Raw genomic sequence first — 17181 nt, 5'->3', positions numbered from 1 at the left:
ACTATAAAACCTACCTGTGGGGTGAGGCGAATGTTGTCATCTCGGACAAAACCAGAGTTAGAGTTATATTTTATGTATTTCCCTTCGATGTAATGTTCTAAGTGGAACAAAGGTTTCCCGGGTCTGTCCTTCATTTCAAGGATGCACATCTGCACAATGTCCACCTGTATGGAAGAATCACACATTATATGGGGGTAAATATTATACAAAGTCTATTCTGAGATGTCATACTTGACTATTAGACGGTGAGTAAAGCTGGATTCACTCATGAAGTTTTCTCTTAGTGTAGAAATAGCATGTAAGAATACAGCCTCAATGGAGACAGGCCCATGAACGCTGAGCATGGAAGACATACAATGGCACTACTTAAATCCTATTGAAAATCACTGTGTGTGAACATGTTCTACTCTCATCACGAATGAAATCTTCACAGGCCTGCAGCGTATACATCCAGTCTAATGTGAATATAAAGGAAGACGTAAGTGAATTTCACTTGGTGGCATCTATCATACATAGGGTGCCATGCCCTAATTACTATGTGCCATCTATAAGACTGGTATGTTTTCATGTGAGTGTCCTTTCTACCTCCAATAGCTACAACCCTGCATACAGTGCCCAAGTAACTGTGCCATACAGTGCCAATGTATTTATATATATATATATATATATATTTATTTTTGCAAAACTACAACTCCCTGCATGCCCAGACAGCCTTTGGCTGTCTGGGCATGCTGGGAGTTGAAATTTTGCAACAGCTGGAGGCACACTGTTCGGGAAACATTGCCCCAAACCATGGAGCCATGCAATGATTGACACTATGACAATCCTATAATCCCGCCTTGCTACAAATCCCTACTCCCCTGGAAATATCTCCAGTTCTGAGAATCCTGACCCACATATCCATACTTGTTTGTGATTGGCATTGGTATTATGTTTGAGATATACAGCAGCCGTCAAAAAAAAAAACGCCTCCTGGCGTATCCCTGCCGGACCAAAACCACATCCCATTCATTTCCATGAGGTGACCAGAGTGACTTCAGATGGCTAATTTCACTGTATCCATTTTTTTCACCGGACTCAAAAGTGCAGTAGACCAAAGTTTTCTGTACGGTTCAAAAATCGGATACGACGACTCCAGTCACCTCGCTGAAATAAATGGGGTATAGCAGGGATACAGCAGAGATATGCCAAGAGTCGGTTTTTTAATTCCCCTGCTGGAACGTCCTAAGTTACAGGGCTCTGCACATATGATAAAGGGTTAAAATACATACAGGTGAAACTCGAAAAATTAGAATATTGTGCAAAGTTCATTTATTTCAGTAATGCAACTTAAAAGGTCAAATTAATATATGAGAGGGACTCAATATATGCAAAGCAAGATAGTTCAAGCCGTGATTTTTCATAATTGTGATGATTATGGTTACAGCTCATGAAAACCCCAAAGCCCCCCAATTACTATGATTTGGGGAGCCATGTCATCTGCTGGTGTTGGTCACTGTGCTTCATTAAGTCCAGGGTCAACGCATCCGTCTACCAGGAGATTTTGGAGCACTTCATACTTCCTTTTAAGATGCATTAATGAAATAAAAAATTAGAATATCATGCAAAAGTTAATTGTGAGTTTCACCTGTATAACACAAACACAAGTATAAGGGGGGGGGGGGGGGGAGAGGGAAACACCAAGAAAAACGCCAATTCTGCTGCGGCCAGATGTTAGCTGTAAATCAATGAGAAATCACAATAATTATTTTCCCACTTGCCGTTTTTCAGTTTGGCGTTTTTTTTTTTATCCTTTTGATGTTTTTTTCACTTTTTTTTGGCGTTTTTCAGCTCCTTGGTGGTTTTGCAAAATCGAAGCATGCTGAGCCTATGGCGTTTTTTCCCCTGAAATCGTGGCGTTTTTCTCCCATAGAAGTCTATGGGAGTAAAAAAACGGCAAGAAAAACACCATGTGGGTTTTAACTTTGGCGTTTTTTCAGGCGGTTTTTATTCTCTTTTGGACTTTAGCGATCCAAAAAAGTGATGGAGATACCTTTTTTAATAACATTTTAAATTATAAAAAAGATACAGTAGTGATGGAAAAAAAATTGTATTTAACAAAATGTATCTTTTTTATAACAACATTTTTAATCATTTTAAAACCGGGATCAATTTATGTAAGGCGGGCAGGGCTATAGCCAACAATAATAAAAATGTAGTGTGTGTGTGTTTTTCACTTTTTATTCTTTATTTTTTAGGTGGTTCTACTACTCCCAGCATGGAACACACACAATCCCATGATGGGAGTAGTAGTACCTGTACTAATTGACAAATCGCCCCGGGTCTGTTGCGATCCTTCTGTATTATGTATAGATGCGACCGGCCGCTCTTCTATGGTCCCCTGCACTGACGTATATATACACATATTCATATTTCCCGCAGAGAGCTGTGATTGGCCAGATGGTTCCAGCCAATCACAGCTCTCTGTGGGAAATATGAATATGTGTATATATATAGCGGTCGGCCGCATCTATACATTATACAGGAGGATCACAGCAGGTGTCAGGAGTGACATTCGCTGTGATCTTCCCTTAACTGCAGGTACTACAGCTCCAAACATGGAGCAGAGAGTGCTCCATGTTGGGAGCAGTAGTACCTGCAGTTAAGGAAAGATCACAGCAGGTATGACTCCTGACATCCGTTGTGATAGTCCTTTCTATTGCAGAGATGTGGAGTGGCTGTATACAGCACTTGCATCTCTGCACTATACTATAGCCAGTGATATGAATAGAACATCGCTCATTTATATTTCCTGTTGGATGTGGTGATTGGCTGCAACCATCTGGCCAATCCCCACTCTGGGTGGCCCGGAGTACAGAGCAGAGATGCGATCGCTGTATAGAGCATGTATAGAGCTCCGCATCTCTGCTATATTATGGACTATCACATCGGGTGTCAGTCCTGACACCCAGGGCAATATGTCTATTAGTACAGGTACTAGTACTCCCATCATGGAACACTGTTCCATGCTGGGAGTAATAGTACTACCTAAAAAAAAATTAAAAAAATAGAGAAAAAAAAGTGACACACACTTTATTAAAAATGTATTAAAAGTTCATTACAAAAAATTAAAATGTCCTTAAATGCATTTTTTCCCATCCCTACTGCATCCTTCAGTGAAAAAAAACGCATGAAAAAAACACAAGGGGAATCCTAGCCCAAGAGGGCTTCCAATCTATATATGGGTATCCTGGCACAACTGTACAGCTTACACATGCACATCTGGTTTTCCTTTACTGCATTTGTGCTCCAGTATCTGAAAATGAAATCTGGCCTCACTGCTTACAGTGCATTTCAGTACAAACCTGACCACAAAATCTCACTGAATGGAATATTTCCAATAACAAAACTGATTTGGTCTCTTTCTCTTTCTCCCTGCAGACTGTTTGCTTTCAGATGTTCACATATGTTTTATGTATGCTAGAGAACAAGTTAAAACCAGAAATGTTACTGCTGGGACTTCCTGTTCTTGTCTGCAAGCCAAAAAGCAATGGCATAGATGCTTACGGTGCAAAAAGACATATTTGAATAAAATCTATCATTTATTCTAGGATATCTAGCTCCCGACCCTCCATCTGTCTCCTTCTTGAAAAAAATATTTTCTATATACTATCTGTCTATATAAGCGATTTCTCTAAGTAGTATGTTTTGGAGGCTGGACCTCCTCCTCTTGTTGATTATTGCTGATAATCTTTTTGGGTATTTTCATTGTACTGACCCATGCCCCTCCTCCCCCACCCCCACCCCCACCACAACCACCTTCCTTATTCTCCCCTGTATCCTCACTTCCCTCCCTTTCTGTTTGATTTCATTGTTGGAAAATAACTAATAAACACATTACTGTAACAATGAAGATTTCAGTCTAATGTCAGAAAATGCAAAAATATCACTGTTTTATATTTACTCATAGGCATCATGGATATGTCATATACCAATACAGTATTTGATATGCCCATTGTGATAACTTGCATGGGACCTGTCATTTTTAGCCACTTTATTTTTAATTGTTTATCAAAGATTGCTAAAACAAAATGTTACATGTTATTAAACCTTCGAGTTCTCTAGGTCAGTGGTTCTTAACCTGGGTTCCCAGGGGTTCGGTGAGTCAGTCCCGGGGGTTTGGCGGTGGGAGGTCGCCTCAGGACAGGCAAACCAAGCAATTGCTTGGGGCCCCTGTGCTGGCCCGGGACCCCGAGCAGAGCCGGTGTTTGCCCGTCCTGTAGCGACGGGGCAATTCCCCCTATCACTATTAACTCCGTGCGGCCCCGCGTTAAGTTTATAAATGCAGGGCCGCCGGGACATAGCGCACGCCGGGAGGTCACTTACGTCCCGTGCGTGCGCCCATGGAAACCAAGGCGCCGAGGACCGGAGGATAGAAAAGGAGGAAGACACGCGCTGGCCAGCTTGGTAAGTGACCAGCGGCACGTCATCTTCGGTGCTCCGACCACCGGTCCAGAGACCTACTGCCATAGCCGGAGCAGTGGTCGGAGCACTGAAGTGGGCAGTACACAGGCATACAGCCTCCAGCCATACACTGTATATGGCTGGAGCCGGTATGTCTGTGGGGGAACACTTCCTACATCAGTGGTCTTAAACCTGTGGACCTCCAGATGTTGCAAAACTACCACTCCCAGCATGCCCGGACAGCCGTTGGCTGTCCGGGCATGCTGGGAGTTGTAGTTTTGCAACATCTGGAGGTCTGTAGGTTGAAGACCACTGGCCTACATAATGTCGGGGGGAACACTGCCTGCCTAATGTGGGGGGAACACTGGCTGCCTAATGTGGGGGGAACACTGGCTGCCTAATGTGGGGAGAACACTGCCTGTCTAATGTGGGGGGACACTGCCTGCCTAATGTGGGGTGAACACTGCCTGCCTAATGTGGGGGAACACTGCCTGCCTAATGTGGGGGGAACATTGCCTGCCTAATGTGGGGGGAACACTGCCTGCCTAATGTGGGGAGAACACTGCCTGCCTAATGTGGGGGAACACTGCCTGCCTAATGTGGGGGAACACTGCCTGCCTAATGTGGGGGAACACTGCCTGCCTAATGTGGGGGGAACACTGCCTGCCTAATGTGGGGGGAACACTGCCTGCCTAATGTGGGGGAACACTGCCTGCCTAATGTGGGGGAACACTGCCTGCCTAATGTGGGGGGAACACTGCCTGCCTAATGTGGGGGAACACTGCCTGCCTAATGTGGGGGAACACTGCCTGCCTAATGTGGGGGGAACACTGCCTGCCTAATGTGGGGAGAACACTGCCTGCCTAATGTGGGGGGAACATTGCCTGCCTAATGTGGGGGGAACACTGCCTGCCTAATGTGGGGGAACACTGCCTGCCTAATGTGGGGGAACACTGCCTGCCTAATGTGGGGGGAACATTGCCTGCCTAATGTCGGGGAACACTGCCTGCCTAATGTGGGGAACACTGCCTGCCTAATGTGGGGGGAACACTGCCTGCCTAATGTGGGGGGAACACTGCCTGCCTAATGTGGGGGAACTCTGTCTGCCTAATGTGGGGGAACTCTGTCTGCCTAATGTGGGGGGAACACTGCCTGCCTAATGTCGGGGAACACTGCCTGCCTAATGTGGGGAACACTGCCTGCCTAATGTGGGGGGAACACTGCCTGCCTAATGTGGGGGAACACTGCCATTGTTGTGAAAATGACATGAGAGTGGCCCTTGCCAAGGTAAAGCCGTGCATTTCTGAACTGGTCTCTGAAAGACAACAGCAGAAGTCACACTGATTTGCAGTAAATATTTTTTTTGTGTGAAAATCATGTCTTCATGGTTTTGTTCTTTGTTCTTAATGGTTTTGTTCATTTTGTGCACCTATGTATAAATATATACTTAAATATATACCTCCTATGTTTTGAATTTGAAAAAATCATTTAAATTTTTCCAATTAAGAGGGATTCGGTGAATGCGCATATGAAACTGGTGGGGTTCAGTACCTCCAACAAGGTTAAGAACCACTGCTCTAGTGCAACTAAAAGTTACCCTGTAAGTCAATATCTGATCTAATAAAGTACCCTTTGTTTGGCTGACATCCTTGGTCAGATTTCAGGGCTCTTGACTTGAAGGGCAGCTACCTATAGGTGGCACTAAACACACAACTTTCTTCCTCCTGGAGGAGAGCTCATTTTCATACATTTTCCTTGGAAGCACTGCCTGTAAGCGTTCACATGGGTTATCAATGTGCTGTTTGTAATGCAAAAACATACCTATTTCCACACCAAAAACACCCCTAGAGAGGTGTTATTGAGCATGCTGGATTTTACTATGTCCAATCCTTAAATGATGGAAGATAGGTTTCTGCTATAGATGTCTGGCAGCGGCTGAAACTGGATACACACTGGGGACTTTGATCAACCACAAAATGTGCAAATAATCCTACCAAAAATATGGCTGACTAAACTGTGTTGTTCATATATTAGAAGGGAGATAAACCTTATTCGGCACTAGGGTAGAGTGTGGATTAATGGAGGCTCTAATCCATATTCACAAGTAACCGTAGTAATAAATAATCCCACTTCACTACTTCTAGGTTTTCTTATGCATTCTTTAGTAATTCATTTCAGGGGTAGACAGCTGAGCAAGCGATGGACACTTCCAAGCACAAATTGTGCAAATAACCCTACCAAAAATATGCCAGACTAAATTGTGTTATTTATTTTTTTTAGATTTTTTTTTTTAGGAAGTGAAGTGGCAAATAATCAGCCAAATTTGGCTGATCATGCAATCCATTACCTTTTTTAGCTGACATTCATCTGCCACCGGCCATCGAACAGTCATTCGTCTTCTCATGTTTATGGCCATCCATGTGCATGGAAAGATCAGTTTGACCAGTTGACCGGCAAGTGTCTAATGTGTGTGTCCAGCCTAACTAATCACCTATGGCGCAACATTTTCAAAAGGAATATTGAGAGCCAGCCGATTGGTGGCTTTTAGTACTGTTCCTCTTCCAGATTTCTTTTTCAAATTTGGAATCAAATTCCGTGCCAATTCCATACCAAGCAGAAGATGTCAGATTTAGTCAAATTCCTCACGGAAATGATTCCTTGTCAATTCCTCACTGTGCACCCTAATACCCTAAATCTGGTCATATACATAAGTTATCTATCTCTCTCGATCCCCCCCCCCCCCCCCCATACCTATGCACTCTTGGCTTAACCAAGCGTGTATGTGTTCTCAATGGTGACAAAGTCCCTGCCAGTAATATCTGGTGGTGGCTAATCTCAAGACCACAAGGAAATGTAACATTCCCCATTATTTTCATCCCCATCTCCAGGAGGTGCAGATACACATTGGATAGACAACAAGTCCTGGTTCCATCAGCTGAGAATTGGTCAATGATCTAATGCATATGGGGCAGCACAATGGTACCGCGACAGAAAAGCCACTTTTAGAGGTGTCTGGCAGCTGTTTATTCTGCTCTTCCCACTAAAACAAACATGGACTCACACGCAATAAGAAAATAGTTGCCTCTGAGTAGGGTTACCATCTTTCTTGCCAAAAAATACCGGCCATGCTAATTTGCATAATTATAAAATGGGTGACGTCACAGGATACACATATGCGGGGGAAATGTTGTCCTATTCTGACCACCCCTATAACTTTTATTTTGTTCTCCTTATACGGGTCTGTATGAGAGCTCATTCTTTGCGCCCCGATCTGTAGTTTTTAACATTACCATTTATGTTTTGATGTGACTTTTTGATCGCTTTTTTTTTTTAATTAGATTCGGGAGTTGCAGTTAGTTACTAACTACAACTCCCAGCATGCCCTGATACAGCCTGTTGCCAGCATGTTAGACTATATAGTAGTATATAGTATAGGTCAGTGTTTCCCAACCAGGGGTGCCTCCAGCTGATGCAAAACTAAAACTCCCAGCATGCTGCAGTATATAGTGTATATAGTATAGGCAGGGCTGCCATCAGAAATTTCGGGGCCCCTCATACAACTCAAGGCCTGAATAAAATACTGCTATACACAGTACCCTGAATATAATACTGCCCCACACTGTACCCACTAAATATAATTTTGCAACACACTGTACCCTGAATATAATGCTGCCCCACACTGTATCCACTAAATATAATCCTGCCACACACTGTACCCTGAATAAAATACTGCCCCACACTGTACCCTAAATACTGCTATACACTGTACCCATGAAATATAATCCTGCCACACACTGTACCCTAAATAAAATACTGCCCTCACTGTACCATGAATATAATCCTGCCCCACACTGTACCCTGAGTATAATACTGCCATACACTGTATCCACTAAATATAATACTGCCACACACTTTACCCTGAATATAATACTGCCAGACACTGTAACCTGAATATAATACTGCCAGACACTGTAACCTAAATATAATACTGCCACACACTGTTCTCACTAAATATAATCCTGCCACACACTGTACCCTGAATATAATACTGCCACACACTGTACCCTGAATATAATACTGCTTTACACTGTATCCACTAAATATAATACTGCTATACACTGTACCCACTAAATATAATCCTGCCACACACTGTACCCTGAATATAATACTGCTGTACACTGTACCCACTAAATATAATACTGCTATACACTGTACCCACTAAATATAATCCTGCCACACACTGTTCCCTGAATACTGCTGTGCACTGTACCCACTAAATAAAATACTGCTATACACTGTATCCACTAAATATAATCCTGCTACACACTGTAACCTGAATATAATACTGCCACACACTGTACTCTGAATATAATCCTGCCACACACTGTACCCTGAATATATACTGCCACACACTGTACCCTCTAAATATAATACTGCCACACACTGTACCCAGAATATAATACTGCTATACACTGTACCCTGAATATAATACTGCTATACACTGTACCCTGAATATAATACCGCTATACACTTTGCCCACTAAATATAATCCTGCCACACACCGTACCCTGAATATAATACTGCTATACACTGTACCCTGAATATAGTACTGCTATACACTGTGCCCACTAAATATTATCCTGCCACACACTGTACCCTGAATATAATACTGCTATACACTGTACCCACTAAATATAATCCTGCCACACACTATACACACTAAATATAATACATCTTATCCTCTGTGTCCTCATCATTCCTCATTACCCCCATAACCTCCGCCAAACCACTCCTCATCACTACTATAACCCCCCCCCCGCAGCTCTCCTCATTACTACTACTATAACCCCCCGCACCTCTCATCACTACTATAACCCCCCCCCCGCACCTCTCATCACTACTATAACCCCCCCGCACCTCTCATCACTACCATAACCCCTCCCGCACCTCTCATCACTACAACCCCCCACACCTCTCCTCATCACTACTATAACCCCCCGCACCTCTCATCACTACAACCCCCCACACCTCTCATCACTACAACCCCCCACACCTCTCCTCATCATTACTATAACCCCCCGCACCTCTCACCACTACAACCCCCCACACCTCTCCTCATCACTACTATAACCCCCCGCACCTCTCCTCATCACTACTATAACCCCCAGCATCTCTCCTCATCACTACTATAACCCCTCCCGCACCTCTCATCACTACAACCCCCGCACCTCTCCTCATCACTACTATAACCCCCCCTGCATCTCTCATCACCCCCATAACCCCCCTTTCATCACCCCCATAACCCCCCCCCTGCATCTCTCATCACCCCCCCCTCATCACCACCATAACCCCCCTTGCATCTCTCAACACCCCCATAACCCCCCTGCATCTCTCATCAACCCCCCCTCTCATCACTACTATAACCATTCACGCACCTCTCCTCATCACTACTATAACCCCCCACACCTCTCCTCATCACTACTATAACCCCCCTGCACCTCTCCTCATCACTACTATAACCCCCCCTCCATCTCTCATCACCCCCATAACCCCCCCTCTCATCACCCCCATAACCCCCCTGCATCTCTCACCACCCCCCTAACCCCCCCCTGCATCTCTCATCACCCCCCCCTCAACACCCCCACAAGCCCCCTGCATATCTCATCATCCCCCCCCTCTCATCACCCCCATAATCCCCCTGCATCTCTCATCACCCCCATAACCCCCCTCTCATCACCCCCATAACACCCCCCTGCACCTCTCATCACCCCCATAAAACCCCCTGCACCTCTCATCACCCCCATAACACCCCCTGCACCTCTCATCACCCCCATAACACCCCCCTCATCTCTCATCACCCCCATAATACCCCCTGCATCTCTCATCACCCCCATAACTCCCCTCTGCATCTCTCATCACCCCCATAACACTCCCTGCACCTCTCATCACCCCCATAACACCCCCCTGAATCTCTCATCACCCCCATAACACCCCCCTGCATCTCTCATCACCCCCATAACACCCCCCTGCATCTCTCATCACCCCCATAACACTCTCTGCACCTCTCATTACCTCCATAACCCCCCCTCTCATCACCCCCATAAGCTCCCCATGCACCTCTCATCACCCCTATAACACCCCAAGCACCTCTCATCACCATTGTAGTCTGCAAACAACACCCCCCGCCCCTTCACTTACCCTGCCGCGGGGTTCGGTGCAGCTGCTGCTCCTGTCACAGTGTTCCACTGCATGGGGAGGATCCGTCGGGAAGATGCTGGACTGGAGATCGCGCCGGGACAGGTCAGGTGACTGGAGAAGACGCGCGTGCCTGCACGGGGCACGTCGACTCCCATCAGCCCCTGCCGTACTTCTTAAGGGGCCCGCGCCCTAGGAAGAGCAGGCCTCATAGTCCTGTGGGCCCTCCGGACTATGAGGCCCGGTCATAGTTCTGACAGGCACCCAGCCAGGAGTCAGTGAGTGACAGTCGCAGTCACTCACTGACAAGCCGAAAAAAAAAAAAAAGGTACAGGGATGTCCGGGCCCCCTGAAGCTCTGGGCCCCATACAAGTGTATGGGTTGTACCCCCCTGATGGCGGCCCTACTTGCACTACACAAATTGTATCAGCCGGGGCCAGTCAAGTTATACATCAGGGATTTCCTTTCAATCTACACAATAGCATAAAAGGCATTAGAGGCTTTGGAAGCCATTTTCAACACAATACATGTGAGATGCTGCGGACCTCTCCTCATTTTTCCCTCCCTTTTAAAACAAAACGTCCCCTTGCTGTATGACATTACTACATATAAAAAAGAAACACACAAAAAAACTATATATATATATATATATATATATATATATATATATATATAGGTTTAAAACGTATAGAAAATGTATGTACAATTGTAGCCAAACATATATCAATACATGTATTGCATACTAATACATTTAAAGGGGTACTCCGGTGAAAAACGTTTTTTTTTTTTTTTAAATCAACTGGTGCCAGAAAGTTAAACAGATTTGTAAATTTCTTCTATTAAAAAAATCTTAATCCTTCCTGTACGTATTAGCTGCTGAATACTACTGTGGAAATTATTTTCCGTTTGAAACACAGAGCTGTCTGCTGACATCATGAGCACAGTGCTCTCTGCTGACATCTCTGTCCATTTTAGGTACTGTCCAAGGTAAAAGGAAATCCCCATAGGAAACATATGCTGCTCTGGACAGTTCATAAAATGGACAGAGATGTCAGCAGAGAGCACTGTGCTCATGATGTCAGCAGACAGTCCTGTGTTTCAAAAAGAAAAGAATTTCCACTGTAGTATGCAGCAGCTAATAAGTACAGGAAGGATTAAGATGTTTTAATAGAAGTAATTTACAAATCTGTTTAACTTTCTGGCATCAGTTGATTAAAAAAAAATAAAAAAAAAAATAAAGTTTTTCACCGGAGTACCCCTTTAATTATATATATATATAAAAAAATAAGGTATGCATCTTTCATCCAAATAGGGATACTTTCTGGCATTTATGTTTGCGGTATACTTCAAACCCTGATTACTTTTTTATTTCTCCCTGTACTGGCCTGTATGAGGGCTCATTGTTTGCCCCCCCCCCCCCATCTGTAGTTTTTAACAGTACCATTTTTGTTTTGATGTGACTTTTTGATCGCTTTCTTATAATTAGATTCAGGAGTTGCAGTTAGTTGCTAACTAAAAATCCCAGCATGCCCTGATACAGCCTGTGGCTCAGCAGCTGCCCCAAATGAAAACTACAAATCCCAGCATGTATAGTATAGGTCAGTGTTTTCCAACCAGGGGTGCCTCCAGCTGCTGCAAAACTACAACTCCCAGCATGTAGGACTATATAGTAGTATATAGTATAGGTCAGTGTTTTACAACCAGGGGTGCCTCCAGCTCATGCAAAACTACAACTCCCAGCATGTTGGACTATATAGTAGTATATAGTGTATATAGTATAGGTCAGTGTTTCCCAACCAGGGGTGCCTCCAGCTGTTGCAAAACTACAACTCCCAGCATGCCCGGACAGCCGTTGGTGCTGGGAGTTGTAAAATCGTGCTGAAAAACTCGGCTTGGGTATATTAGTTATCTACTTATTTTTCTTTAATCCTTTTTCCTATTTTTTGGATGACATTTTGGTGGCTTCAGAACAAATTACCAGTTTTCCATAGAGTTCTGGTCTCGACATACAATGGCCGTCCTGGAACCGATTAATATTGTAACTAGAGGGAGCCCTGTACATTGCTTGGTATGAGGGTAAACAAAAGCCGGAGGGGACTGGCCCTTTATCTCAGACATGAGGAAGATTAGATAGGCGCTGCAGTCCTGTCATGTCTGGCAGGCACATGAATGCTGTTATGGGCGGGACTGTGGGATGTGGTCACATGATAACGCGGCCATTCTTCAGTCTCTCAGGCTCACGTTTCAGAAGGAGCAGTATACAGAATGTAAACAGGTCTGGGCACAAAGCGCAGCCTCACGTACAGCACGCCTCATAGGCCAGCGGCGAGGGCTGTTTATAAACATTGGCACAATGTGTTCGCTGCGCTTCAGCGGTTTATATTACAGACTATGATGGGAGACACGTGGTATGGTTTGGGTTATAACATACAGGGGGGGATACCATGATGTACTGACTGGATATATGAAGGGGACGGTGGCACGCTTCTGCTTACTCCACAGAGAGGAAGCAAATATTACACGACACGTTCACACACAGAGGTTTCACTGCTTATTTCTGCAATTTGTGGGTTTTTTTTAGATCACGCAAAAATAACAAATAACCATACAAAGATAAACATGAACAAAATGTATATGCTTTCCTCTTCTCACCTGTATTAACACACAATGCAATGGTAATTACATGCTGGTTCATTATTTAGGGTTCGTTCACATCTATACCACACATATACACATGATTAAAGGGGTATTCCAGGATTTTTTTTTATTTGACTATGCTACAGGGGCTGTAAAGTTAGTGTAGTTCATAATATAGTGTCTGTACCTGTGTGTGACGGTTTTCTCACAATCCTTCTGTGATTTTCACCCCAATATACATTTTTTACTAGCATACAAAATGACCGTAAAAAACGCCAATTTTCCCGCACCCACATGTTAGCTGCAAGTCAATAGTAAACTGCCAGATTCACTTGGCGTTTTTCAGTTTGGCGTTTTTTTTATCCTTTTAACATTTTTCAGCAATTTTGGGCTCAGAGGCTGGATTTTCAAAACGCCAGACAAAACCTAGTTTGGCGTTTTTTGCCCTGAAATCGTGGCATTTTCCTCCAATTGAAGTCTATGGGAGAGCAAAAATGCCAAGAAAAACGCCATGTTGGTCTTAAATTTTGCGTTTTTGCAGGCGGTTTTTATTCTTTTTTGGACTTTAGCGATCCAAAAAAGTGTTGGAGATACCTTTTTTATTAAAATTTCGTAGGGTGCCATAAAAAAAAATTATAAAAAAAATACAGCAGTGATTGAAAAAATTGTATCTAACGAAATGTATCTTTTTTATTACGAAATGTTTATACATTTTTAAACAGGGATCAATTTATGTGGGCGGGTAAAGCACTAAAAATTTAGCCGACAGTAATAAAAATGTAGTGTGTGTGGGTTTTTCACTTTTACATTTTTTTAGGTAGTACTACTATTCCCAGCATGGAACACACTGTTTCATGATGGGAGTAGTAGTACCTGTACTAATTGACAGATCGCCCGTTGCGATCCTCCTGTATAATGTATAGATGCGGCCGGCCGCTCTTCTATGGTCTCCGGCACTGACGTATTTATACACATATTCATATTTCCCACAGAGAGCTGTGATTGGCCAGATGGTTCCAGCCAATCACAGCACTGTGGGAAATAGGAACATGTGTATATATACGTCGGTGCAGGGGACCATAGAGAGCGGCCGCTGCATCTATACATTATACAGGAGGGTGTCAGTAGTGATACTTGCTGTGATCTTTCCTTAACTGCAAGTACTACTACTCCCAACATGGAGCACACTCTGCTCAATGCTGGGAGCTGTAGTACCTGCATTAATAGACAGATCGCAACAGGTGTCAGAAATTACACTCACTGCAATCTGTCTATTAATGCAGGTACTACAGCTCCCAGCATGGAGCAGAGTGTGCTCCATGTTGGGAGTAGTAGTACTTGCAGTTAAGAACAGATCACAGCGGGTATCACTACTGACATCCGCTGTGATCATCCTGTCTATAGCAGAGATGGATTGACTGTATACAGCGCTCGCAGCCTGCTCTGTACTCCGGCCACTCATTCATATTTTCCTCAGAGCTGTGATTGGCTGCAACCATCCGGCCAATCACAGCTCTGGGCGGAAAATATGAATGATGTTCTATTTACATCACTGGCCGCAGTACAGAGCAGAGATACGAGCGCTGTATAGAGCCGCTCCATCTCTGCTATATAATGGACGATAGCATCGGGTGTCAGGAAGGATTAAGATTTTTTAAAAGAAGTAATTTACAAATCTGTTTAACTTTCTGGCACCAGTTGATTTAAAAAAAAAAAGTTCTCCACCGGAGTACCCCTTTAAGAGTGCAGGCAAAACAGGGGAACACAGCAAAATGCATTCCCCTGTCCAGCCTCTATGTGGCATGTCCCACCATTCGGCGTCCAACTTAAGATGGCGGAACTGTCCTATTCAAATAAATGGGATAAATTAAAGGGGTACTCAGCTGAAAAACATTTTTTTTTAAATCAACTGGTGCCAGAAAGTTAAACAGACTTGTAAATTACGTCTATTTAAAAATCTTAATACTTCCAGCACTTATTAGCTGCTGTATACTCCGCTGAAAGTTCTTTATTTTTTTTATTTTTTTTCTGTCTGACCACAGTGCTCTCTGCTGACACTTCTGTCGTTTTTAGGAACTGTCCAGAGTATGAGCAAATCCCCATAGCAAACCTATCCTGCTCTGGACAGTTCCTGACATGGACAGAGGTGACAGCAGAGAGCACTGTGGTCAAGAAAATAGCTTCCTGTGGAGCATACAGCAGCTGATAAGTACTGGAAGGGTTAGGGTTTTTATATAGAAGTAATTTACAAATCTGTTTAACTTTCTGGCACCAGTTGATTAAAAGAAAAAAATGTTTTCCAGTGGAGTACCCCTTTAAATAGAGTTGCACTAGACTTTCTGCAGCAGATGCTTAAAATCACTACAAAAAACACCTCTAAGAATATATTCAGACCCTAGCAGGATTCATGTATGCTTTTCTTGACTGCTCATTGAGAGTAAACAGAGTGGCATAATATATGAACTGATCCTACCTGCTTTGGCGGTTTGTGCCGGTTATACTCCTCGCCCCACAGCTTAGCCTCCATCTGGAGTCGGACATCCTCAAAATACACATCTCGGTCAACAGTTTCCAAATACCGTTTGGACACATAGTTGTACGCACTCTTCCACTGCTGACTGTGCGAGAAGTTAGACAACTTCTTCCTAAAAATGTATAAATGACAAGAAGCATTCACACAGGACGCCAACGATGTGTATGTAAACCCTATACCAAATAATCTTACATACAATAGGACAGCTCACTTTAATTTTGGTCTATCACTGTTGAATAAGCTTGCAAACCTTTTTAACGGCATATAGAGTTTAATGAACCAATGTAGTCAACTAGTAATTCAAGAAACGGACTGTATAGTATAGTATAGTCCCTAGTTCACTATGTTGGCCCACTAAACTCAATGGGCTCTAAGGGAGAATGCCGCGGTATATGTCAACAACCGACACATAACCCATAGAGTATGGGGAAAATGTGATGTGCACATAGTCCAATGTGAAGAGAAAATGGGTGTTTGGTAATAGGGAAATATTGTGCGTCCATTGGCCCCTGCAACATGTTAACACACTCTAGATCAGCTACACAAATGGGAACCTACCTTTAACACTATGGTTCCCTAAAGAAAATAGTGGGTGCATCTGTAGCTACCAAACAGTCACCTAATCCTCCAAGTTACTTAAAGGGGTACTCCGCTGCTCAGCGTTTGGAACAAACTGTTCCGAACGCTGGAGCCGGGAGCTCGTGATGTCATAGCCCCACCCCCTCGTGACGTCACGTCCCACCCCCTCAATGCAAGTCTATGGGAGGGGCCGTGACGGTCGTCTATGACATCACGAGCTCCCGGCGCTGGCCCCAGCGTTTGGAACAAACTGTTCCCAGCGCCGGGAGCTCGGAGTACCCCTTTAAGGTTTGTTCCCATGGTGCATGCCGTGGCCAATGGATACATTATTTTGAAAAAAGAAAAAAAAATGCTGTAATAATGGCGAAATTGTACGGGTGTGAGGTTTTGTCTGCATGTATTATCCGCACTTTTCCGTAAAGACTGAATGTCATGTATGTAAGACGTTTGAGCCTTATGGGACAATCAGAAGAACTGTGATCATGTATGTCCTATGAGTCCTTATGAGCTGGAGCTGTTAATATTGCATAAAGGGTCCAATGTGTCGCTTTTCTATTAAATAAAGGGAGGTTTTACTATACCAGTGGTCTCTAAGCATGCTGGGAGTTGTAGATTTGTAACACCTGGAGGTCCACATGTTGGAGTCCACTGGACTATAGTAAACAGATATCATGTAGCATGTTGGAGAATTTCATTTTGTCTGAAACAGCACTGCTCCTATAGATGGGAAGTGTCTGGTATTGCAGCTCAGTCACGTCCACCTAAAGGGGTACTCTGGTGAAAAAAAAAATGTT

General features: G+C 43.8%; 1 protein-coding gene and 1 long non-coding RNA gene across 4 annotated transcripts in view; one reads left to right on the top strand and one right to left on the bottom strand.

The window, feature by feature from the left end:
* EEF2K (eukaryotic elongation factor 2 kinase) overlaps window positions 1-17181 on the bottom strand; it is a 95154-nt gene that overhangs the window by 32038 nt on the left and 45935 nt on the right. For all 3 annotated transcript variants that reach the window (XM_056534791.1, XM_056534792.1, XM_056534793.1), the window contains 2 exons: window positions 15749-15920; window positions 15-164 (listed from right to left, as the gene is read on the bottom strand). In XM_056534791.1, coding sequence (XP_056390766.1) covers window positions 15-164; window positions 15749-15920 — 322 coding nt within the window. The remainder of the gene's footprint in view (window positions 1-14; window positions 165-15748; window positions 15921-17181) is intronic.
* The window catches only part of LOC130284447 (uncharacterized), a 72892-nt gene that overhangs the window by 26307 nt on the left and 29404 nt on the right, over window positions 1-17181 (top strand). The gene's annotated exons all lie outside the window — the stretch shown is intronic.

The sequence above is a fragment of the Hyla sarda genome, chromosome 8 (genome assembly GCF_029499605.1).
Source record: "Hyla sarda isolate aHylSar1 chromosome 8, aHylSar1.hap1, whole genome shotgun sequence".
Taxonomy (NCBI): domain Eukaryota; kingdom Metazoa; phylum Chordata; class Amphibia; order Anura; family Hylidae; genus Hyla; species Hyla sarda.
This window is presented reverse-complemented; position numbering and strand designations above follow the sequence as displayed.